Genomic DNA, 26244 nt, shown 5'->3' with positions numbered 1-26244 from the left:
CAAACCTGCAAGAGGATATCATAGAGTGTCTCACAATATGGAAAGAAAGGTTCCACAGAAGACTGGTCAGGATGTAGGACATCAAGTAAAGGCTCAGTTGACAATTGAACAGTATGAATTTGTAAATGCAACGCTTCTGAAACATGTTTCAGCATATCTGCAAGAGTGGAACCTGCCTCTGTAGCCAACAGGAGGCTGGAGGCCGGGGAGGAGTCCAAACCATTAGCATGGCCCAATTCAAATAACCAATCCGAATGTGTATTTGGGTTGGTATCTGAAAGCAGAGCTCGAACATCCAAACCATGCCCCTCTGATTGGGTAACTGGACGATGGGCTCCAGAAGACATAGGACAAGAATCGGAGACAGCCGACTCCATTGGTGCTGCTCCTGGCATCAGGATCAACGTAGTGAAGGTGAGAACTCAACATCAAAAGGTGTGTCTGTTGACTTTGGTGAGACTACCACAGGGGCATTGAGCAAAGTCCATGGCACCACCACCACCTGAGTCGGCAAAGCAGAGCTTGACATTGACAATGGAGCAGCAAGAAAGAGTCAGGCATGGAAGGTGGAAGCTGCAGAGAGCTGTGCACCGGCACTGAAATGACTCCGGAGATGGAGTCAGGGAGCCCACCGGGCACTGAGGGCGAACCCAACTGCGAAGATCCCGTCAGGGGCAACCTCCACCTCCTTGGGGTCCCAAGGTGCTCCAGGGGAAGGGGTAGGTCCAAATATGGCGTGCAGGGATGTGTAATATTCCCTCATCTGGGCCAGAGTCGCTCCGGTGCCAGGAAAAGTAGGAAGGCACGAGGAGGACTCCTGCACGGCCTCTTCCTCGAAAGGAAGAGAAGAGCTGCTTGGAGGTGGAGAAGTCAGAGGATGGCGCGACTTCGACCATGGATGACGCTTACCTTGAGACATCGATGGAGCCACACACGAAAGGCTCCTGGAGCTTTTATATGGCTCGACCTTGGATGGAGAAGGACTCTGACACCTACAGAAGTCCTGGAAAGGCTGCGACAACTGCGTCACCAGGAGCTTCATCCGTCGCTCCCTCAACACTTTTGGTTTCAGATGTTGGCTGGTGTCACAATCCGCGGAGTCGTGGTGGCCGCTTAAGCACCACATACAAAGGTAATGGGGGTCCGTGATTGACATCTGTTGAGCCCAGGACCCACAAGGCTTATTACACACTGTCCCACCAACAGAAAACCGCTGAAAAATGGAATGCCAAAAACGGCCAGAGGAACCGCTTCTCTGGATCTGCGTTGCAGCGCAGAAAGGAAGAAACTGACGTCAGCTGTTCGGAGGGGGGATTATATAGCCTCAGTCAACGTCATATCGGGTGGACAAAGTTCATACGGAGTCACACAGCGCCCTCTTCTGTCTTGCAGAGGTACTGCTGAAAAGTTTTTCCAGATCCAGTCTGGTGCTTGGGGAGAATTCTAAGGCAAGGAATCTGTGGTCAGTTGTCTATCAGTTAAAAAGTTAATTAAATCCAAAATCAACTTAGAGTTGGATTTATAATAACTATTAAAAATAGTTGTTTATTTATGTTCTAGTTGGTTTCATTTCCAAGATATGGAATGTTATGTTAGATGGTATTTCTAAAGCGCAACATCCTCCCAGCACTGGTGATGTCATAGAGGAGAGTAAATGATTGAGAAGGTCTGTTCCAGTCCAAGTTTATTGATGGCTCGCTTAAAAAGACGTCTTCAATGCTTTCATAAAGGGGATTATTTCCATATTAGTTTGGATCTCTATGAGCAGGACGTTCCACTCCTTGGGTGCACATACTGCAAACCTTCACCCCACCTCTGCCCACCAATCCGCCCTCCCAAAGCCCACTGTTATGAAACAACTTTAATCTCCTTAGGTCACTATTGGAAGGCCAAGATATACACTGGTTTCATAATCCAGTCTTGTGCCAATAACAGCTGCTGTAAGAGACTTCATTGTTAAGTATGTTTGAATTTTCCTGAGTCTTTTTCAAAAGAACACACATTTGAAGGTCACTTCTCTGATGTGTGGCCTAAGTGACAGATCTTGGTCAATACTAATCCCAAGACTCATTGCCACTGGTTTCGTGGCTGGAAGAGTTCCCATATTATAATTAGTATTTTGTTCTGTACTCTGATTTTCACAAGTAGTGCTGAGTGAAATGAGCTGTTAGGGCCTTGTCACTGTAGAGACATGGTAATATTAATTTTCTACCTAGCCCTCTTTTAGATACTATACATACTGCTTTGTGCGCTACGAAGCCTCCAGAGGGGTGACCTAATATTTTTCAGAAAGGAGGTCCTTACCTTTAAAAAAAGCATACTTTTACAGTTCGCACTGCAGGTTTTACACTATAGCAGTGAGGCTACACATAGCAGGCCTGTATCATTGTTTGCAATTCCATTATAGTGGATGGCACAATAGGTTTCACAGTCCACAAGTGACATTAACTTCGTAGGCGGATGCACTTTTTCTCCACATGCTATGAACTTCTAGTCAAGCTAACTGTGTCAGTTAGGAGCCATGGTTAAAGGGAGAAACCAACCACTTTACACCAGGGTAGGAGGGTAAAATAAAAGGCCAAAAAGGAATGCTGAAAAACACCCTTAGAAGGCAGAATAGCTGTGTAATGGACGACCTGGCAAGGCCCTCCCAATAGTGTTGGCTCCCACCCCAAGGGCTACAGAGTGAAAGACTCTATCAAGGTGCTAAGTTCAAGCCTGCGTTAGCAATTCAAATGTGTGGCATGGAGCAGTTGTGAAAACCTGAGGAGGCTCCATAAATAAACATGTTAAAAACGTAAACAACATTCTTTTATGAAGGTCCGGGCCAAACCTTCACTGTGCCTTCCCCTACATTGTTTCTCAAAGCTGGTTATTAGCCTGTGTTGCATGGCTATTATGGCAGCCCCAAACGGCTGGCCCTCCTCAGGTTTGTTACAGTAATCTCAGTGGCCTTTGCATTGCATGTAGCGTGTTGCTTCCTCTAACCTGGCTGCAGAATACATCATGCTCAATAGCCTGTAGAGGCATGCATGTGTGAAAGAGAGTGGCGTTGGTTGTTGCAGCATCTAGGATAGCCCATGTTGTTTTTAGAGTACACAAAAGGTATTCAGGTTATATTGCTGGAGGGTATAGCAGCAGCTATTGTTTGTGATGAAAATGGTGTAGCGATGCTGCGGCCAGATAAACAAAGCATTAGGGTGACAATAACCAGGAGGCTTGTGAAACATGTAGACCAGGCTGGGAGGTGGTTGGTCGGAGGTGTGTGTGTGTGATGTGCGTGTACCTTGTGTGACATTCAGAGATTTGCTGCAGTTGTGATACAACAACCAGTAGGAGCAGCTAAATTGGCCATGGGATACCTACCTGTGCATTCACCGGGAGTCCATTTTGTTCTTTGTTATTACAGGGGAGCCCAGGCAAAAGGAAAGCAGAGTTTTCTGCTCAATTTTAATTGGGGACGATGAGTAATGCTAGTTCTCATAAAGGTATTGGTTACTGTGATACATAAATTAGTTGTGTGGTATTTTGGAAGGACTGAAGAGATGTGTTTGTTGTAATGCTGTTGTAGTCATTATGTAGCCATTTTATTTGTCGTAAACAGCACACGGAAACCCTCACAGGTGACAAGCAGCACTCTACAAATCCACCTTACATTACATTACAGTGTGTGATAGGCATGGACATAAAAAATGTTCTTCATTGGTGGCACAGTAAGCCATAAGTTTCCTAATTGGATATGGGAATATCTGATGCACATATGTATTTACTAGAAGTCCAGTTTGTTCCTCCAAATGTCATTTCCAGGAAATCCAGGCAAAAAAGAGCTGGGTCTTCTGGTGAGTATTTATCCAGAATTACTAGAGTGATGTGTACAAGGGCATGTGGTTGGATAACATAGCTTGAAGATTTACTATGTTAATAGCTCTGTATAGAAATGACCATATCTACAGTGATGGATGCATCAAGAAGTTACGGTGTGTCGGAACAGCCAGATCTTCGGTGGCTTACTGAATGTTTTTTTTATTTGCTTTCTTGAGAAAAGAGTGTATCCCAAATCTGTGATGTCTGGGCAGAAAAGGCTGAGCATCCAATATGGGACTTGTGATAGCTCTTCATCGGACTTCATCAACAGTGATATTTATGCATGTTCCTGAAGAGGAAAGAGAGTCTCCATTCCATGTAGAGGGCCTTGAAGTAGCCAGTGCAGGATGCATAGTGCTGGGCTAATGTGGTTATGCGTCTGCATTCTCAGGATATATCCTAGTGCTGTGGTTATGTCCATTGTAGCCTTTAAAACAATGTATAAGTGGGCACCAATATCAAGGTCACTGGTGTTGTACAGAAGTAAGAGCAATAGGCATCTTTTCAAACTCGAAGCCTTCTTTGAACCAAGAGCATGTCAACATTATCTTTGTGTCCTGTGGGTTGCCTTAGCAAACGCATAATGAACTCTCATTTCTGAGAATTTTATAGTCTGCTTATGAAGGCTGTTTTAATTTATTTATGTGGTGCTAATCAGGCTAAAAAAATAATGTATTCGCTTAGGAGGTTACTCCTTTGCCAAAATGTGTAATCAGCTGCACTTGTGAGCCAACTCTATGAACATAAAACTAATTAGCCTACATGTATCATGTGCAATAACGTTATGTTTAATTGTGTTTAATTGAGTCTGTTAATTGAACATTTGTATTTAATTTAACTCAGTCATAATTATCAGTTGAGTATAATGTCCAGAACACATGCCTTGTAGGTATGTTTAGATGGGACATTGGTAACAACACTGAGGGCGGGACGTATTAATGCAAAGAGCACATTTGCACGACGCACATTACTGGATATTTGTGTAACTTATGATTGATTATTGTGCTGCATTCAGCACTCGCCTTTGTTCAGTAACTTGAAAATATTACAGCGTGTGCTATCTTCAGTTAATAAAAAAGGTTTTTCTTTATGAGAAATCCCCAAAAAGCACCGTTGCTATGGGCTTTGTGTAGGCTTGCTCCAAGCAGTGTTTGGAGGAGACCAAACCCACTGAGTGTTTTTCACCGCAAACGTGAAGTGCACAAAACCTGGTCACATTTAACATGACCCTTTGGTTGATACACCACAGAACTTTTTTCCTTTACGGTCGATTCAGATCTGGGTCTGTAAACCTTAAAGTCGCCTTATTGTGCATGACAAGACACACCAGTGGAGTTCTTGAGAAATATGGCATGCATACCATAAAGATATTACGATTTAGTGTAGCTTATGTATGTTCTTTAAACACCAGTGATTCATTTAGGCAAAGTCCCAGAACCTTCACCCCATATTTGTATCTGAACCCTTACAAACAGAGTTGGCTGTTCGCTTAGCTTTATGTTGTGAGTAAAGCCACCTTAGTGTGAATCCTGTTTGAGAAGATAACACTCTGTCGTAGCTTCTTTGTGCTCTATAAACTCTACTGATCCATGAAGACTAATTACCAATGCCATAGGATTTAATGCACTTGTAATAATGCTGACGGTTTATCCAGCACATTTGTGACAGAGCAAGCTGCCTGCCAAAAGTCTAAATCAGGCCCTATGTTCTAGAACATGGGTACTCACAAACTTTTTCTCGGGGCCATAATTGCAACATGGTTTGCGGCCGAGGGCCGCACTGAAGTGACAGCGGGGGTGGGGGGGGGCAGGGCTTATAGGGGCAGACGTGGAGACGTCATGGAAACGCTATAAGATAATGGCCGCCATACGTAAACATAGAGGAGGGCCGCGGGAGCATGCGCAAAGAAGCCACTATTGCGCATGCTCCCGCGGCCCTCTTCTATGTTTATGTACGGCGGCCATTATCATATGGCGTTTGTCCGACGTGTCCGCGGGCCGCCAAGGTAGGTCCGTGGGGCCGCTGGCAGCCCGCGGGCCGTACTTTGAGTACCACGGTTCTAGAACCTTTGCTTACCCTCAAACTGTTCCTGAACGGCTGCCTGCATGACTGGGTATTGCTTGGATTTTTATCGTGAGAAGACTATTTTGAGAAAACCCACCTTGAAGTGAATCCCCTTCAGAAGAGTCCAGTGTGGCTTACCCACTGATACTTGATACTCCCCTGAGTCTTTCTCTTCAAGAAACACAATGACACTCTTCACCTCCCTGGCCTCCGGATACAGGGAGCCTACTCTCTAAAACATTGTCCTCTTAAACAGCAGCAGGCAGGTGTGTAAAGACCTTTGTTTACGGAAACAGATCCAGATTACTAATTAAGGAATTGTGATTTAAACACATAAATGGTTTTCCTCAAATACAAAATTCTTTGTGCGTGGTGGAATATTCTGCCTGAGCAAATCTGCTCATTGGGCATGGTTTTGGGCATTTCCTAGTGGTGGCATCTAGAAAAGGTAATGAAGACTCTCAGGTTTGATTATATTCATGAGCACCTCTTATAGATTCCCATTTTTAAAAGGGTTGGAGATGTACTCCTGTCAAGGAGTGAAGGAAATCTGTTTTCAAGCTATCAATAGAGAAGGAAAACACATAAAATTGATCGAATTTAAGAAAAGGGTGTTTCTCTACTTGGATTTTTTCTATTTTGGAGAAAATTATGTGAGAATATACAGATGGACACTTACACGGTTGAATACATTAATGCATGTTAGTATTCTTGTGTATTGTCCAACAGTAGCAATTTCTCAGTATTGCTAGTGGAATTTTTGGCAAATTCCTAAGAAGATAGAAATGTACTCAAAATATATACATATTTATGCAAGTACATGTATTACTGATTTTATTGGCAGTTAGGCCATTGATATTGAATCCGGTTGAAACCGAAGCTTAGTTTGATCCAGTGGTGGGGCCAATTCATATTCATTTTTAGGGACTGGCACTTATTTTTCTCCATCAGACTTTGCCCTAGAGCAAGAAAGAGCAAACACGCATAGAGGAAGAGAAACACTGAAAAACCGTGCTGAGTGTAGGAAGCTGGAACCTGCAATAGTGAGATATAGAGGCAGGGAGTGTCTGGTTGTGCATTAATGAGGAATAAAGTGAAATCAGACGATACAGTCTTGCGTTCAGCCTCCCTGACATTCGATACCACCGCCCACAGGATTCTGAGCGCAACCTTGGGCCCCGGTACTTATTCTTTTACAAATTAAGCACTGTGTGAAACGTCTCCAAATGTTGGTGTGGCCGAGACCATTGACATGAAGATGAGGCCTTTAATGGCGAGTGTGAGGGAAATGTAATGGGCCCTGTTAAGTGTTGGGGCCTACCACCTTAGGCATCAGAGATGCATGGTGTAGGAAGCTGGCTCTGTATATACTATATCAAAATGAGATATAGTGTGCACAGAGTCCAGGGGTTCCCAAGAGGCTTGAGAGAGACTGAAATAGATAATACTAATTCTGTGTTTGTGGTAGTGTGGTCGAGCAGTTAGGCGTATCAGAGGGTAGAGTTAAGCATTTGTTGTACACACACAAGAAATAGAAGAAACACACACTCAATGACTTAACTCCAGACCAATAGGATTTTACATAGAAAAATATGTTTTGTTAATTTATTTCTAGAACCACAAGATTCAGTTTGCAGGTAAGTACATAAATGAAAGGTACTTTGCATATATATGATCAGGACTTTGACTAGAATTGACAATGTATACAGTTTTTCTTAAAATGGCAAAAAGCTATTTTAAAAGTGGACAGTGCATTTTTCAACAGTTCCTGGGGGAAGAAAATATAGTACAGTTTTGCAGGTAAGTATACAACTTACATTTCCTATCTACGGGATTTAGATAGACAGTGGTTGGGGGTTCTAGTTAACCCCAAACACCCACCTCCAGCAACACGGGCCCAGTCGGGTGCAGAGATCAAAGAGGTACCAAAGTAATGTGGACTCCTATAGCGACTTGGGACACTTGGAACTTGGTCTGCTGGCAGGTAAGTACCCGCAGTTTCGGAGGGCAGACCGCTGGGGTTCAAGAGAGCACTAGAGGGGCCCCAAGTAGGCACCAAACATACACTCTCAGCAGCACTAGGGCGGCTGGGTGCAGGGTACAAATAGGCTGTTGGGTTTTCAATGCAACTCTATGAGGGGACCCTGAGGGTCATTCTGAGACTGCAGACGAGGTCCAGGGGGGCTTCTCGGCAAACCATCGGCTGGGGAGGGAGGAGGGATGCCTACTGGTCGATGCAGCACCGGGGGCCAGTTTTTCCAAGGCCTGGGTGCTGCAGGTGCAGTGGTTCTTCAGGTGCTGGTTATCTTCGTCTGGAGCTCGCGGTCAGGGTGTCCTCGGGATTCCCTCTGCAGGCATCTTCGTGGAGGTTTGGTGGGGTCAACCCAGGGTGGGCTCTTGCTCACAATCGCCTGGGGACCCTATCTTGCTGGGTGGACCACCTGGACACAGGCCGTGGACGTCAGGTGCACAGGAGTCATGACTCACACTTCTGAAGTGAGGTGGGAGCCCTTAGTTGCAGGTTTCTTTTAGGCAGAGCCACTGTCCTCTGGAGTTTTTGGTCCTTTTTGGTGCAGGGCAGTCCTCTGGAGTTGGCAGAGGTTGCTGGGCCCGCTGGACACGTCGCTGTTTTTTTTAAGGTTCTTTGAAGCAGGAGACAGGCCGGGAGGGCTGGGGCCAAAGCCATTGTCGTCTTCCTTCTTCTCTGCTGGGGGTTTCATCTTAGCAGTCCTTCTTCTTTGTGTAGGTCGCCAGGAATCTGGTGAGCTGGGTTCAGGGAAGCCCTTAAATACAAGATTTAGGGGCGTTACAGGGGTCAGACGGCAGTAGCCAATGGCTACTGTCACTGAGGGTGGCTACACCCTCCTTATGTCCACTCCCTTTGAAGAGGGGGGGGCACATTCCTATCCCTATTGGTCCCTGTCATCTAAACAAAGATGGAAGATTCTGCAGGGAGGGGGTCACTTCAGCTACGTACACCCTAGGGGTGGTCCCAGCTGAAGTGGTCACTTCTCCTCGTTTTTCTTAAGTTTCCCACTGAACTGGCCGCCAAAACTGTGAGTTTGTCCGGGGGCGGGCATCTCCACTAGCAGGAGGGCACTGTAACACAAGGCCTGAGCCTATGAGGCTCACCGCCAGGTGTTACAGTTCCTGCATGGGGAGGTGTGGAGCACCTCCAACCAGAGCAGGCTTTGTTTCTGGCCTCAGAGAGCACAAAGGCCCTCACCGCATGGGGTCAGAAACTCTTCTGCTAGTGGCAGGCTGGCACAGACCAGTCAGTCCTACACTAGCAGTTGGGCTAACATACAGGGGGCATCTCTAAGATGCCCTCTGTGGGCATTTTTCAGTAAATCCCATTCTGGCATCAGTGTGGGTTTATTGTGCTGAGAAGTTTAAAACCAAACTTCCAGTATTCAGTGTAGCCATTATTGTGCTGTGGAGTTCGTAATGACAAACTCCCAGACCATATACTCAATATGGCTACACTGCACTTACAGTGTCTAAGAATGGACTTAGACACTGTAGGGGCATAGTTCTCATGCAACAATGTCCTCACCTGTGGTATAGTGCACCCTGCTCTAGGGCTGTAAGGCCTGCTAGAGGGGTGACTTACCCATGCCACAGACAGTGGTTTATCGGCATGGCACCCTGAGAGGGGTGCCATGTCAACTTTGTATTTTTCTCCCCACCAGCACACACAAGCTGCAAGGCAGTATGCATGTGCTGAGTGAGGGGTCCCCTAGGGTGGCATAATACATGCTGCAGCCCTTAGAGACCTTCCCTGGCAACAGGGCCCTTGGTACCATTGGTACCTTTTACAAGGGACTTAACTGTGTGCCAGGGCTGTGCCAATTGTGGAAACAAAGGTACAGTTTTAGGGAAAGAACACTGGTGCTGGGGCCTGGTTAGCAGGGCCCCAGCGCACTTTCAATCAAATTTGGCATCAACACTAGGCAAAAAGTGGGGGGGACTCTGAGCACCAAAGCACAGGTGGAGTCACCTTCTGTCTGCACCCAATGAACTCCGAATAGGACTATCGATATCTCCTACAGATTATATCACTTCCTGCCCTTAAAACGGGCTCTTAGATGTCTAAATCTAAGTGAGTGATCAATGGAGAGGGCTGCTAATTGATAGAACTGCAGCCACTGGATAAATTCGTGAAATGTATTTCTGGTCCTGATTATGGTATTTTTGTCTGTTTATTGTTTTCTGAAAATGGAGTAAATATTTTGCAAACAAAATTTTTGAATTTCTGTGCAGTGTAGGCCATATTACATATGTTTACTGTTTTGGGATGTGTTGAAGTCTTTATTGAAATGAATACACCGCTCAGGAAGAGCTTTCTTCTATGTGACATTTTCTGCTTATTGTTCTGAAATATTGCACAGATGTAGGCAATATGTTGACAGCAGTAAACATTGTTGCAAGCATGTGGTATTTTCAGACAGGTAGTTAAAACTGAGTTATTCAGATTTCCCATTAGTTCTAGACCTGGGAATGTTTGCGTCTGTCTTTTTTTAGTTCATTACAATATTTCTCTCTGACAAATTCGACCTATTTCTACAAATATGATACAATATCGAAGATATAATTTTCGCAACTCTAAACCCTTTGTCGCAAGCCTTTCCTTTCTAGCTGGTAGGCAAACATTGATTAAATTCTACAGAGTTCCTGTTATTTTGAGATTTGGGAATGTTTTTACTTTTTTACAAGTTGTTGTAACTGCTGTCCATGACAAACTGAAATATATATTTGCCCAGATGTTACCACTGCTTTCTTATGTACTGTAAGTAAAGCAGCCAATGTACAGTCAGTTACGTCACACTGGCGTAACCCTGTCCCCTTCGCCCCTGCGACGCAGAGAGGCCCCCGACTCTTCAGGGGCCCTAAACCTTTCGGGGGCCGACCATTCAGCCCAAGACCAATAGGTACACTTAAGATATTAGAAACTGAGGGGCCCAACTTCAAATTGTGTCCGTTGGCCCGAATATTTTGAGTTATGCCACTGATGTTACCTCCGCCACAAAATCCATATTTACATCATATTCCTCAGAAATTAGAATGATTTGATGACGGTTTGACAGGCAGGAAAATTAGGATGCTTGTATTTTTTTACTCTCTTGTGACATGCTGTTTTATAATCTTTTTGGAGTCGTTTGTAGTTACAGAAATACATGAGTTCCTAACATGACAGAAAGTAGGGTTGACGATCAATGATTAATTTAATTATTACGTTTTACAAAAAGATCATAGATACATTAGATAGAATAAAAGATTATAGCCAAAAATGTTTTAAATAGGAAAAAGGTGTGTGTTGCATTCATTTTATAGCCCGACAGGGATGATTTCGTTTATCAGAATAATCTTTCTTTTCAAGATTAATTAACATATATAACTTAGAGATGACATTTAATGGTAAAATATTCTTGCCAAAGAACAGCTTGTGCCTTAATTTAAATGATCAAACTGAGCAAGAGGAGCTGAAAATACATCATGGCTAGCTTTAGTGCATCGCAATCTTCTATGGATGGAGGCTTAGTGGGGAACATAAGTTTGTTCACATTATCAGTGTTTTCGCCCCTCTGGTATTACAGATTGTTGTGAAGAACCATGGATATGATTTTTTGTTTCTTCAAGACAGCAGAGACCCGCATACTGCTTGATGCACGAGTCGAAAAAAGTTATGGTGCATTTAAAATGTATACATCAATATGAAAAGAGTTACTTGTGTAGGATCAGACTTGAAGCAGTCTAAGAGTGCCCAGCGGGGATGTTTTGCTAATGTGCCCCACCATGCAGAGATGCAGCCCTAATGAGGATGCTGTTAACTAGAGCATCCTCCGAGCCTGCCTGCTTTTTCTCTGCGTCGTTTATACAAAGAAGAACAGAGCTAGACAAGTTGCCCTGTAGTGTTGAAAAACCTCGTTGAAAGTGGGGCCTTTTCTGCTCTTGTTATTTTAGTGGACTTTATCGTAATCTTCTGGCAAATTATAAGTGAGTGGCAGCATTTGTAAAGCGCCCACCACTCCGGGGCATCTCTTAATGCTATTATGCCTTTATATTATCGATGTATCCATGCCTAGTACATGTCAAACTAGGCAACGTTATTATGACAGTGCTCTGACCTTATTGAACTATGGTTAATAAAAATAACTGCCTCTCCCAGCTGCAAGAAAGCCCGCAATGCTTGAATGTTTTGAAAGCATGACCGAATATCGTATAAAATCCATTCTGTGCGGGCTTTCCAGTGTGTCAGAGTATTGAATGAATAGTGAAGGTGCCACGCCGTGAGTTATTGTCATCCTCTGAAGACAAGTAAAAAAAACAAAGTATGGCTAAGCTGTCTTCCCAGTTTATATCTAACCTAGCTAACGGTTAAATAGCTGCTCCTTGCCCTATGATGGAGAGCAAAGTTTTTACAGGAGTGCTCCCACATGCTGCTGGGTGCCGTTGTGCAACTCCGTGTAGACCTTGCTCGGAATCGGAAATTATGTAGTGGAGCACATAAATGCACCACCCTTGCACCTGACAGTAGTTCCTTTCTTGCGCCTTCAAGGCGGATCTGGCGCTCTCTCACTTTTCATCAGTTGACTAATTCCTTCCCAAATACTTTTCCAGTGTGCAAGGGAACAATGTCCAGACTGCAGACTACAGGGCTCAACCTCAAGCATGACTTCCGGAAACAGATGTTGTGACAGACACACACAAGGCGTGTCTTTGATGTTGTGCTCCGGGAACGACTCAAAGTTGTGCAAAGAATGTACCCTAATGAAATCAAAAGTGATCTGGGAACCTGAAGTAAAGCTGGACATCACAGAACACCAAAAGAAGTAATTGACCTCCTGTAACACCCGCTCCTGCTACAAGGCGAAGGCTCAGACTTGTTCTTTCGCGGTCGAGGTTGTTCAGTAAGTCTGTATGTAAATCCAAGAAGTAGCATAAGAAAACAAAGCTGGACTAGACCCCATCCCACCACTCACTATCTAAAAAGAAGTCAGGAGGACATCAGGATTGCCAACTGACTTCACTCCAGACCACGGAGCTGATTCCTCAACTGATCCCATTTTCTGGATTTGGTGATGCTGCAGGTCTAGGCTTTTAAGTAGGGTATACTGCAGATTCCTGGCACTGTTCAAGGTCCATATGGTGCATCTTCAGACCCCAAGGAACCAATGAGGCCTCCAGTCAGGTTACTGCAAATGGATCCATTCTCTGCAGCGTCTGTGCACCTCGAACCCTCTTCGGGTTCCGTACCATCTCCTGTAATAACTTATTTTCCAGCTTCAAAATCTGCACCAAATGCTTGTCAACCGATGCCAGTTCTGACATCGCCAGCCTCTACCAACTCTGGTGTCTGACCTCAACCTGAATCTGCCTCGTACCCGTACGCTCTAATTCAGACAAATCTTTTCCTCTTCTGAGAGGCCTTCCTCAGAGGCTTCATCAACTTCGTGGCACAGACTCTGATCAACTTGACAATTGTGAACTTGAGAACAAATTACCCACACAATGATGGCGATAAAAGATAGTGCAGATAACCATCGACACCATTTTATGCAGTCATCCATCCCCAGGCAACAACATTCATGCCACTTGTGCTTTATTTTATTTATTTTTCCTTTTTAAAGTTGCTGTACCAAAGAGTTTAAGTGACAATGAACCATTGTAGCCTCCTGCAATTTAAGTATTTGGTTTGATGGTGATTTATTCTTATCTCCTTGACAAATGATACAATAGTAATACCATGCAAGGGACAACTGAACAGCTTGTTATATAAAAGATATCACAAGTAGAACAACCACCTCAGTGAATATATTTTTAAAAAATGTAAAATGTTTATATGGCAGCCAAGTTTAGATGGCTACATTTTTTAAACATTTTATTTTGTGGCAAATTCTTGCACTGCAAAAAACTTTAACGATTGCACCAGCGAAGGCCTTGCAAATGTTTGTTTTAATGATGAGGATACATACACTGTTTTTTTGCACTCTCTTTCTTCATACCTCTTGTCCATGCACGGATCCCTCCCTGCTTAGACTTTAGAAATACGCTGAACACGAATAACTGCAGAGACATTGCTTTTCTACTTAGACTGTGACAACACACTCAACCACGAACTACACAAAACGAAACCTGTGTGGCTGAAGGTGTAACAAAGAATTTGCAGAATCAGTGCCATCTACTCATGAGAGAGTAAACCGCTAGTCATCTACAAACGTGGTATCGCCTACTCACTGGCAAAGGCTCACCAACCACAAGACAGCTCACATCAGTTAAAAATAAAAATGTCCAACTCCCAAAACTAATGGCAGCTAGCCACGGTGCTTGTGCATTCTTCATTCAGGTGTCTCGCCAGTGGAGCCTACTCTCGCCCTCAGTAGCTTGGTGCACGTGAATTGCCAAAAATATTTGTTCTTTTTCGAAACTTTCACTCTCAACTAGAAACAAAATTTGCAAGAACGGCTCTCTTTACTGAGGAATTTGTCGGTTTTTACTGCTAATTATTTGGTGTACTATGGAACTAATGAACTATTGCAATCGAAGAAAGAGTACACAGAATATAATTGAGACTATCGCCAGATGCGTTAGATTTTGCTGAAAATAAGAACTAGACAGCTTCCATTCATAATATAAAACCTCTTCCTTGACAGAACAAACCAGCAAACATGCCAGTCAGTCAATCAATCTTTATTCGGTCAACTTAAACCATAAAGTGCATCACAAACAGCATTACAATTATCAATCATTCAAGATAAAAACTCCATTCTAAAATACAAATAGGATTGTGCAAAATAGCAAATAGTATAGATTATTTTATCTGTTCTCTCACACCAATTATACCAGTAGCAAAAATGGAAGAAGGCCCCTATTATTTTGCTTCTAAACAAATGCATACCAGAGAACAACATTCTATAAAAATACACAGTGCATTCATTACCTAGAGATGAGGCACCCCTAACATAAAACTTTACACAGTGCCTTCTTGCGAATGAGACCATCATAAGTCCTGCTAAAGCATCTCTTGTTGCAATAAAAAATCGGCCTAGCGCACAAGTCACATTCAAAATTCTCATATGAATTAATAATGTCAGCGCTTGGTCTTGATTGTTGATATTTTATTCCATAAATATTGGTTTGAAATTGTTTTTACTCACATTTAACAGCCATAGACAGTCCACTAAAATATGTTGGGTACTGCCCTTTAGCTGTAGGCCACAAGTACATAAACCCCGGTGATTTCTTATTACCTTTTTTTACATTGGGGTCCACATAACCGTGATTTAGCCCAATTCTAAATTTTAACACTGCATCTCTTAATTTCCAGCTAGGTAGAACCTCTATATAAGCATAGTTTTCAGCCTTCCTCCACCCCTCCACCATGTGCTGGGTGGAGACTTTCTTTTACAAGTACTCTAGATCTGGTTCTCTTGCAGAATTAGTAGCCATAACGCGCAGCACAACCCTCTGGATTTGTTCCCCACTTCATTGGTTTTCACTAAAACCTAGGAGGGTACATATCTTTACTAGCTGTCCTCTCGCTTGTGCTTCCCAATTTAACTCACTTATCTTTATTTCTGTTTTACACAGTCTTAGAGTCACCAGCAAATATAAATATAGACAGTATACAGCCCCTGTACTGTCTGAAGAGTGCTTGTAGTTATCATTGCTGGCTAAAATGAACACTGAAGATGTAATAATTAAAACACGCAACAATTGGAGTGTGTTCTGTATGTCACTGGTGTTACACCCTAGAAAGGCGTGCGCCTTTTTTTCCAATCTGTCCCAATGAAAGGGAAGACAGACCTAGTCTATAACACTTTGGCCACCAGTACACAGTACAGACGACCTGGAATATTATATCATTCTTCGCTTTAGTGGTTATGTGCAAACCTTTGACACCGCCTTTTCTCTGTTTATGCGCTGTGTGGGAGTCGGCAAGAAAAGATCCTTTTTAATAGTTTCTTGATCTATCTCGCGTGATTCGTTTCTGCTGAAAGGAGAAGAGAGCTGGCTTATTCATAGACATTAGTGTGCAATGAGTAGGTAGAAAAGGGCATGTGAGGAAGAAAGAGGCCTGTGCTGATGACTTCGTACCAGATGCACAGCAAGTGCAAAGGGCCTGAGTAGACTCTATGGCAGAAGATCCCCCGTCCTCTATCAACTGGGCCTCTTTACGACCTTGGATGAGGGGATTACTCCGTCCCAAATGTGATGGATATCCTGCCCACCGTATTACAAGTTCCATTATATCCTATGGACCTTGTAATACGGCAGAGGGGATACCTGTCACATTTGGGACAGAGTAATCCCCTCCGCCAAGGTGGTAATGAGGCCCAGTGTGTTTTGCTTGTAATTGTACAGTTTCGCATTTTGCCCGTTGTTTTGATCACCCTTTGGATATGAACGTCGATCCACCAAAATGCCAGAGGCAGCTGAGGTGACATCACATGCCATTTAACCTTTACTTTCCCTCTCGCACGCATGCCTGCACACACACACAAATATGATTTGCTATTAGTGAAGTAAAAATTGACAGGAAACAGTTAAAGTGTAGCCTCAACAAATGTCTTTAAGAACGAGCTGCTCTTCTGTTCCTAGTATTGATTTTGCCACCTCTGAGGCCGTGTCGCATAGGCGGTCCTAGGGGTCGCAAGAGGCAACTCAGAGGTCGCAGCTGCGGCGCCTGTGCAATGGAATTTAAAGTTAATGGTATTTGTTAAGGCTCGTACGCCAGCACGGTCGCAGAACATGGTGTGTCTATGCTCCATGGCCATAGATGGTACAGGGAACGTTTACTCAAGATCTTGCTATTCTCCCCAACTCCTAAGTAGTTTGAGAAGACCTTGAGGCTCCTGATGGGGGAGGGAGGAAATGGGTTGAAATTAACTTATTATATAATAAAAAAGTCACTTTTTTCAGATCTGGTTTTCATTGTTTACCCCGTATCTGCCTTATGATTTTCCATAACAAATGACCCTCCAAAATTAAAATGGTATATATTGGACGATACCCTATCCTCGTTTCATCTCCTAATGTAACTTTCATATGGAATTAACCAGATTTTTGTTTCCCTTTTTTAGTGATGTCCAGTCAACTGGAGAGCAAGTCAACAAAGGGAGTCGACAACGAGGAGCGCCACGCTTCCCAAAATTATCCCGCAGTCATCAGCGAGAGCCACGTAGTGTGGAACCTCAAAGCGGCGACCTCTGAACACTATCTGGCCAATCAATGAAGCAACGTTTACCTAACCTGCCCAGCAAGTACAACCCGATGTTCTTGGGGGCAGTGGTGCTTGCTTGTGGCCTAATTCCCAAGAGAAACCCTACCATTCCAGTGTTCATGATCTCCATTAGCTTGGCCATATCCAAGAAATACTTATTTTTCTCAATGGCATTACAACTGTCTTTAGAAAGACATATTTACACTAGGAACGAACTCAGCACTAATTAGTACTTCATGACCCAATCTTTTTTCGTGGGTGTGCTCACCATATCGCAGCCTGGATGTAAACTGATTTGTTGGATCTTTTTTCAGTGTCTTATGTGAATGCTGATTAGGTGACCTACCCCTTAAACCATTTCGTCACGTAATTTATATTTTATTTTAAAAAATTAATCTTTGTCAGTTTGCAGTATATGCACCCTGTATAATATATACACAATTTAGATACCAAATGACTCTTGCTGTTAACTCTAACTCAGTGTCCTTTTTTATAACATTTTCATATTGTTTAGGAAGAAAGCAAATAGCCTTAATGTTGAGAGCAAAGAAAGCCTTTTATACTCTTTATATTTGTGAAGTGATCATGATATCAAACATGCATGAATAATTAGTCTTGTGTGTTACCAGGTCAATGCAGAGTTTTTGATAGGAACCAAGTAGTAGTAGGAGCCCAAGTTCAGTGCTTATCACCTCATATTGCTCTGACTAGATCCTTTGTTGACTAAATTTCGCAGACAATAGGATAGAATTAAACTTGCAGATGTAGCATTTGCGAAAAAGGACTCTGGGCTTTATTTAGATAGGCAGCTAGGATACTCCGTCAAAATGAGATAGATATCCTTTCCACCGTGTTTTAAGTGCCATATGCAGTTGTAATAAAGCGGAAGAGACATTGGCTATGTTGTGATGGAGCATCCTGTCCGCCAAACTCTAAATAGGGACCCTTTATCTTAAATTCTACAAATAAACATTATGTTACAAGGAAGTGCCTGAATTTAACCATTCAACAGAAAAAATCCTGGAATTTTTTTTCTTGTGGATCAGAATTCTACCACATATACCTCTGTATATTGCGGTGTTTCTCTTTCTCCTTTGAAAGAGTGTAACAGTGTCTTACACGTCAAATAAGAACCTAGGTTGTTGGCTGGAAGCATGTACGCAGCTAAGGACGTCTTCTCTAGTGAGGGATATTTCGGTAAGGCATATTTAAAATCCAGAGGCAATATAGAAATAACCCATTAGCACAAAGTAGAACCATCTAAGATTTGTTTTACGAATATTTGGCCATCTAAACTTTGAGGCTTTTCGACTTTCACTTAGATCAGTATCATTTAAGTCTGTGATCCAAGATACATGCACCCAGTGATCATAAATATGCAATTGGCGCTGTTATATGGAGCATGCCCAAATTCATTTTCAAGATATACCATGTGCCAGTAATGAAAATGACTTCTTCATTGCCGCCACTGAAGTCTGCCTTTTCAGTATATGTAGATTATCAGTATTAGATCACTGAGACAAGCTTTTTTTATTGGCCTCTTATTAGTAGACCAATGCAGTTCTAATTTGTGAAATTGATCGATGTTAAATGAAGTAATTACTTTTCCTTTCCCTTGTTTTTACCTACGATCGCATTAATTGCTTCTAAATAAATGTAAACAGTTCAGTAACATTTTAACATGGAATTGGACGAAAGTCGTTATTTATAAACTGACAATCTGAGGTATTTTGTAATGAAAGGGAATGTCTGCAATGGAAAAGAAAAGAATACTCTTCTAGAGGTGTAAGTATTGTATATGAAATGATTGTAATCTACGGTGTATTTGCCTAATATTGAATAAAATCTCCAAATCTCATAATGAATAACGTACTTGATGCAATGTCTATTTTGTCGAGTATTACTTTTTTGTCCACATCATGAAATTATGAAAAGCCTCAGAAAAAAGCACACCATCCACGTTTCAGTTTTGCTGTTTGTCCTCTTCGTGCTCTAGGTGTCCAGGGAACACAATCCTAATTAAGCTGACCTGTGATAAAAATAGAACAGAAGAACTATTTCCTGCACTGTCAAGATAAGAAAATATCTTTTAAATTGTTCCAGTTATCCACAGCAATGTGTGGCATCCGTTGAATTTAAAATCCAGTATGTCTGATCATAACTCGTAAAATGTTGCAGGTGCGGGGAGGTTTAGATTAACTATAATTCTTGGTAGATGGGATTAGAATTCCTAATTTGTCCATCATTTGAACATAATGATAAAAAGGGTAGCTTTCTTGCAGAACAGAATCTTCTGCTAATTTTAGCCGTGAAACTATTTCTCGACACACACAATTTGAAATAGTGAAACTGTCTGTTTGATCTTATGTTCTTTTGGCAGTTGTGTATATTAAGAGATTTGACATCGATTTGCCACATGTCTACGACAGTTTATAACCAAAGCGCCGCATTGTTTCCTGAACTTGGGAACATTATTATTTCGTTTTCAACAGATGTTGAACATATCTGCCAAAAGGAACACCAATGGAAGGGAGATGTGTAGTGCCCACATGGAGCATAGGAACTTTCTTGAGAATCTAAAATAGTGGGGACCCCGAATTCGTGAATGGAAAGCACCATCTTTGATTGACGTGAGACAATTGTGCCCCATATTAGTCTAGGCTTGGAAGGACTGGAACAACCTTTTAGACTTTGCAAGGAGGATTCAAATACCACCTTAGATTGGGCTAGAAGGACCAAACGTGCCACCTTAGAGAACAAAAGAGGGAGTTACAGCAACTTCTTAGACTGGGCAACTAGTACGCAGATTGCCTCCTTAGACTGGGCAAGAGAGAGCTGGATCATCACCTTAGATTGAGCACAAAGAACGCTGTGTGCCTCCTTGAACTAGACAAGGAAATTGGGGCATCTCTTTAGATTGAGTAAGAAGAAACTTAGGTACCACCTAAGATTTGGCAAGAAGGAACACAAGAGCCACCTTAGACTAGGCAAGAGAGGGCCAGATCCTCACCTTAGACTGGGTACAAACGATGTAGAACTACAAAAGGGAACTTGGGCATCACCTTAGATTAGGAAGTAGGGAACTGGTACATCATCTTAGACCGGGCATTAAATAACTGGTGTACCATCTTATAGTAGGCAGTAGGGAACCTGTGCATCACCTTAAATTTGGGAAGAAGGAACTAAAGTATCACTTTGGATTGAACATGAAAGAACTGAAGTATTACCTTTGATTAGAGCGAAACTGACTATAGCCTTGGATTGACCACAAACAATCTGAAGCATAATATTAGGTTGGGTAAGAAGAGATCGGGGTACCAGGTTAAATTAGAAAAGTCATCACCTTAGATTGGACAAGAAAAAACTGGAGCATACCTTATACTAAGCACGACGGAACAGGAGCATCGCCTTAGGCAGGGCATGTCAGAACTGGAGCATCAGCTTAGATTGGGCATAAAGAAACTGCAGTACAACATTATAGAGGACAAGGTGGAACTGCAGGATATTTTAGATTGGGTAAGTAGGAACTTGAGAGAAGTTGGTAATGTGACCAAACGTTGCCTCTTTTGACATTGTAGAGTGTCTGTAGGAAGTTGGCTCTGTATATACTATATCAAAATGAGATATAGTGTGCACAGAGTCCAGGGGTTCCCCAGAGGCTTAACAGAGGCTAACGTAGATAATACTAATGCTTTCTTTTGTAGTAGTGTGATTGAGCAGTTAGGCTTAACAGAATGTAGTGCAAAGCATTAGTTGAACATACACGGGCAATAGAAGAAGCACACACTCAATGATTTAACTCCAGACCAATGGTTTTTATATAGCAAAAATATATTTTCTTAGTTTATTTTTAGAACCACAAGATTCAAGTTGCAGATAAGTACTATTTCATACAGGTATAAACCGTACTTGGTTTGAAAAAGGTAACTACTACAGTTTTTGAAATATCGGCAATAATCTGTTTTAAAAATGGACAAAGTAAAATTTTCAGAAACAGTTCCCGGGAGGAAGGATGTTAGATCGGTTTACAGGTAAGTACAACACTTACAATTTCAGTCTCTGCATTTTAGGAAGTCCACTGGTTGGGGTTTAAGTTAACCCTAAACCCCCACCACCAGCAACACGGTGCCAGCCGGGTGCAGAGGTCAAAGATGAGGAAATTTAACTTGGGCTTCTATGAGACAGGGGGTACTCAGAATCAAGCCTGCCTGCAGTTAGGTACCCGCGACTTGGAGGGAAGACCAGGGGAGTTTGAACGAGCACTGGAGGGGCCACAAGTAGAGACCAAACACACACCTTCAGTGGCACAGGGGCGGCCGGGTGCAGGGTGCACACAGTACGTCAGGTTGCCAATGCTGGTCTATGAGGAGACCCTGTGGGTCACTCAGAGGCTGCAGGTGACGTCCAGGGGGTGTCTCTGGCACACCACTGGTCGGACAGGGAGAAGGGTTGCCTGCTGAGCGTAGATGCACTGGGTGTCGGTTTCTCCAAGGCTTGGGGGCTGCGTGTGCAGTGTGTCTTTAGGCATCTGAAATCTGCGTCGGGAGATTCTCAGTCAGGGGGGTCCTTGGGATTACCTCTGCAGGCGTCGTCATGAAGGGGCGGAGAGGTCAACCCAGGGTGGGCACTTGCTCACAATTGCCTAACAACCTTTTCTTGCTGGGGGGACCACCTGTACAAGGGCCTTGGGAGTCGGGTGCACAGGGGTCAAAACTCATGCTTCCGGAGTGAGATGGGACTCCTTGGTTGTAGGTTTTTCTCAACAGAGCCGCCTTCCTCTGGAGTCCTTGGTCCTTTTGGGTGCATGACAGTCCTCTGGAGTTCGGCAGAGGTCGCTGGTCCCGCTGGATGCCTCAGTGGTCTATTTGCAGGTTCTTTGAAGCAGGAGACAGGCCGGAGGTGCTGGGGCCAAAGCAGTTGTCGTATTCCTTCTTCTCTGCTGGGGGTTTCATCTAAGCAGGCCTTCTTCTTCTTGTCAGGTCACCAGGAATCTGGTGAGCTGGGTGCAGTGAGGCCCTTAAATCCTAGATTTAGGGGCCTTTTAGGGGTCAGAGGGCAGTTGGCAATGGCTACATCCTCCTTCGGCCCACTCCCTTTGGGGAGGGGGGCACAAACATAATGCTATTGGTCCCTGTCCTCCGAACCAAGATGGAGGATTTTCTTTGGTCACAGGTGCCATCCTAATTTGCCAGTACCCTGCGGTTAAGTCAAAGGCACTTAGAAATTTGTCTGCACCTAATTTGTCGATCAATTCATCAGCTCTGGGTATGGGGTGAGCATCTGTCTTGGTGACAGATTTGAGCCCTCTGTATCCCACACAGAATCTCATTTCTTTCTTGCCATCTTTGGTATGAGGTTTGTGGACCAAGACCACCAGGCTAGCCCAAGGACTGTCAGAGCTCTCTATTACCCCTAACTCCAGCACCTTGTGGACCTCCACTTTGATGCTCTCTTTGACTTGATCAGACTGTCTATATATTTTGTTTTCGACAGGCGAACTGTCTTCTGTGTCCACATCATGGGTACACAGGTGTGTCTGACCAGGTGTCAAAGAGAAGAGCTCAGCATACTTCTGTAGGACTTGCCTGCAGTCAGCTTTCTGTTGGACAAAGAGGGTGTCTGAATAGACAGCTCCATCTACTGACCCATCCTTAGGGTCAGTTGAGAGGAGGTCAGGGAGAGGTTCACTCTCTGCTTCCTGATCCTCATCAGTAACCATCAGCATGGTTATGTCTGCCCTATCACGGTAGAGTTTCAGGCGGTTAACATGAATCATCTTTTTGAGTGCCCTGCTAGTGCCCAGGTCCACTAAGTAAGTGACCTGACTCTTCTTTTCCAGGATTGGGTAAGGGCCACTCCATCTGTCCTGAAGTGCCCTGGGAGCCACAGGCTCCAGAACCAATACTTTCTGCCCTGGATAGAATTCTACTAGGGCAGCTTTTTGGTCAGACCACAACTTCTGGAGTTGTTGGCTGGCCTCAAGATTTTTGGATGCCTTTTCCATGTACTCAGCCATCCTGGAGTGGAGGCCAAACACATAGTCCACAACATCTTGTTTAGACTCATGGAGTGGTCTCTCCCAGCCTTCTTAAACAAGTGCCAGTGGTCCTGTTACAGGTTGGCCACACAGAAGTTCAAAGGGGGAAAACCCTACTCCCTTCTGAGGCACCTCTCTGTAGGCGAAAAGCCGGAATGGCAGGAGAACATTCCATCTCCTTTTGAGTTTTTCAGGGAACCTCATGATCATGCCCTTCAATGTCTTGTTGAATCTCTCAACAAGTCCGTTGGTTTGTGGATGGTATGGTGAGGTGAATTTGTAAGTCACCCCACACTCATTCCACATGTGCTTTAGGTAAGCTGACATGAAGTTTGTACCTCTGTCAGAAACCACCTCCTTAGGGGAGGCCACTCTGGTAAAGATACCAATTAGGGCTTTGGCTACTGCATGAACAGTTGTAGACCTAAGGGGAATTGCTTCAGGGTATCTGGTAGCATGATCCACTACTACCATTATGTACTGGGTCCCTGAGACTGTGGGTGGTTCAAGTGGACCCACAATGTCCACACCAACCCTCTCAAAGGGTACCCCCACCACTGGAAGTGGAATAATCCTTTGGGTGGCCACCTGTCTTGCCACTGGCTTGACAGGTGCCTCAGGAGCTACAAAACTACTTTACTTTCTGAGGCATGTTGGGCCAATAAAAATGGTTTACAAGTCTGCTCCACGTTTTGGTTTGTCCCAAATGCCGTGCTATGGGGTTTTCATGGGCTAAAGTGAGTGTGAACTCTCTAAACACCTGAGGCACTACCACTCTCCTAGTGGCATCAGGATTGGGATCTCTAGCCTCAGTGTAAATGAGTCCATCCTCCCAATAGACCCTGTGGGAGCCACTGACATCTCCCTTCTCTTCATCAGCTTGCTGTCTCAGGCCTTTAAGAGTGAGACACGTCTTTTGTCCCTGGCACAGCTGTTCCCTGGTGGGTCCCCCTCGGTCCAAGAGCTTTACCTGATAAGGCTCCAGTTCCATGGACTCAGTTCCCTCAGGGGATAAGACATCTTCTTGGGAAGAGAGGTCTTTCTTCTTTTGTTGTTCAGAGGCTGCCCCCCCCCCCGTCCTCTTAACTTTTCTCTTGGAAGGTTGGGCCATTATTCCAGGTTCCAACACTTCTTTTTAATCCTCAGCTATGCTCTGTGCTCTGGTATTCTCAAACACCAGTTCAGGGATTCCCAGCATGGCTGCATGGGTTTTGAGTTCTACCTCAGCCCAAGCTGAGGACTCCAGATCGTTCCATAGTAAACATTCCACTGGGATTGCAGAAGAGACCACTACGTGTTACAGGCCAGTAACCCCTCCCCATTCTAAAGTCACCATAGCCATGGGATGGACTTAAGTTACATTGTCAGCATTGGTAACTGGATATGTTTGTCCAGTCAAATATTGTCCTGGGAAAACCAGTTTTTCTGTCACCAATTTGACACTGGCACCTGTATCCCTCAGGGCTTCTTCCTTCGTGCCATTGATTGAGAGCTGCTGCCTGTATTTTTGCATGTTAGGCGGCTGGCAGTCACTGTGGCTATATCCACCCCACACTCAGAGACTAGAGTAGCTTCAGTGTGGACTCTCATTTGCTCGGGGCACACTGTTGATCCCAGCTGGAGACTGGCTATTGGAGTACTAACTGGAGTAGTGCTATTGGGATTTTTCTTGGGACAGGCCATGTCTCCAGTTTGGTGTCCATGCTGTTTACAGATGTGACACCAGGCCTTCTTGGGATCAAAGTTTTTACCCTTATACCCATTTTTGTACTGTGAACAGGCTTGGGGCCCACTCTTCTGAGCAGGTTTTTGGGGCCCTTGAGAGGACTCTTTGTTTTTGTCATTAGTTGTCTCACCACCCTTCCCCTGGTGAGGCTTTGTAACCCCTTTCTTTTGGTCACCCCCTGTCGAAGTCTTGGTCACCCTAGTCTTGACCCAATGGTCTGCCTTCTTTCGTAATTCTTGTGGAGAAATTGGACCTAGGTCTACCAGATGTTGATGCAAATTGTCATTGAAGCAGTTACTTAACAGGCGTTCCTTCATATACAAGTTATAAAGCCCATCATAGTCATGCACTCCACCGCCAGTTATCCAACCATCTAGTGTTTTCACTGAGTAGTCAACAAAATCAACGCAGGTCTGGCTCAAGGTTTTGTGAGCTCCCCTGTACCTAATCCTATACTCCTCAGTGGAGAATCCAAAGCCCTCAATCAGGGTAGCCTTCATGTGGTCATAGGATTCTGCATCTTTACCAGAGAGAGTGAGGAGTCTACCCCTACACATACCAGTGAACAGTTCCCAAAAGAGACCTCCCCTATGAGATCTGTTTAACTTTCTGGTTGCACAAGCCCTCCAAAAAGCTGTGAACCACTTGGTGATATAGTCACCCTCTTCATATTTTGAGACAATCCCTTTGGGGATTATTAGGATATCAGTATTCTCTCTGACCTTATTTATATTGCTGCCACCATTAATGGGTACTAAGCCCGTTTCTGCTCTATCCCTTTCTATAGCCAGGAATTGTTCCAAAACTAACCTTTTGGCCATCTTTGCTAAAAGGATGTCCTCTTCATTGAGGCTGCCCCCAATGTTCAGAGAGGAGCTGGACTCCCCTGTGGAAGATCCAGATCCAATGAGTTCTACCCTTGCAACAGGGGTCTGGACAACCTGGTCTCCCTATTTAGGTGAGAAGGGGGGAGGTCATCCTCCTCATCTCTAACATCTTCCCTGTCTTAGGGGAGTTCTTCCTGCTCAGCAGGGTGGTCCCCGGTGTACTCTGCCAAGAGTTCTTGGAGCATGACCTTGGTAGGGTTGGAACCTATTCTAATCTTTTTCAGCTTACAGAGGTACCTTAGCTCTGCCTAAATGGAGGTAACGGGTGAGGTTGAGTTCCACAACCATGTCCTCTGAGCTGCTCATTATGTTACTAAAAGTTGGGATTAATTTTTAAGAAACTAGAACTATCTCTAGTAACTAAATCCTAACTTAAAAATAACTTTTCAAACTTAAAAAGAGATGCTAGGGGGACTTAACCAAGGCCCTAGCAGGACTTCTA

At 43.9% G+C, this 26244-nt stretch overlaps 1 protein-coding gene across 2 annotated transcripts in view; it reads left to right on the top strand.

The window, feature by feature from the left end:
* The window catches only part of SNX29 (sorting nexin 29), a 1353458-nt gene extending 1334434 nt beyond the window's left edge, over positions 1-19024 (top strand). For both annotated transcript variants that reach the window (XM_069210178.1, XM_069210180.1), the window contains one exon: positions 17013-19024. In XM_069210178.1, coding sequence (XP_069066279.1) covers positions 17013-17142 — 130 coding nt within the window. In that variant the 3' untranslated portion in view covers positions 17143-19024. The remainder of the gene's footprint in view (positions 1-17012) is intronic.
* Positions 19025-26244: the final 7220 nt, after the last annotated feature.

Source organism: Pleurodeles waltl, chromosome 10 (assembly GCF_031143425.1).
Source record: "Pleurodeles waltl isolate 20211129_DDA chromosome 10, aPleWal1.hap1.20221129, whole genome shotgun sequence".
Classification (NCBI taxonomy): domain Eukaryota; kingdom Metazoa; phylum Chordata; class Amphibia; order Caudata; family Salamandridae; genus Pleurodeles; species Pleurodeles waltl.
Note: the sequence above shows the minus strand (reverse complement) of the source record. Positions and strands in the feature narration are given on the sequence as shown.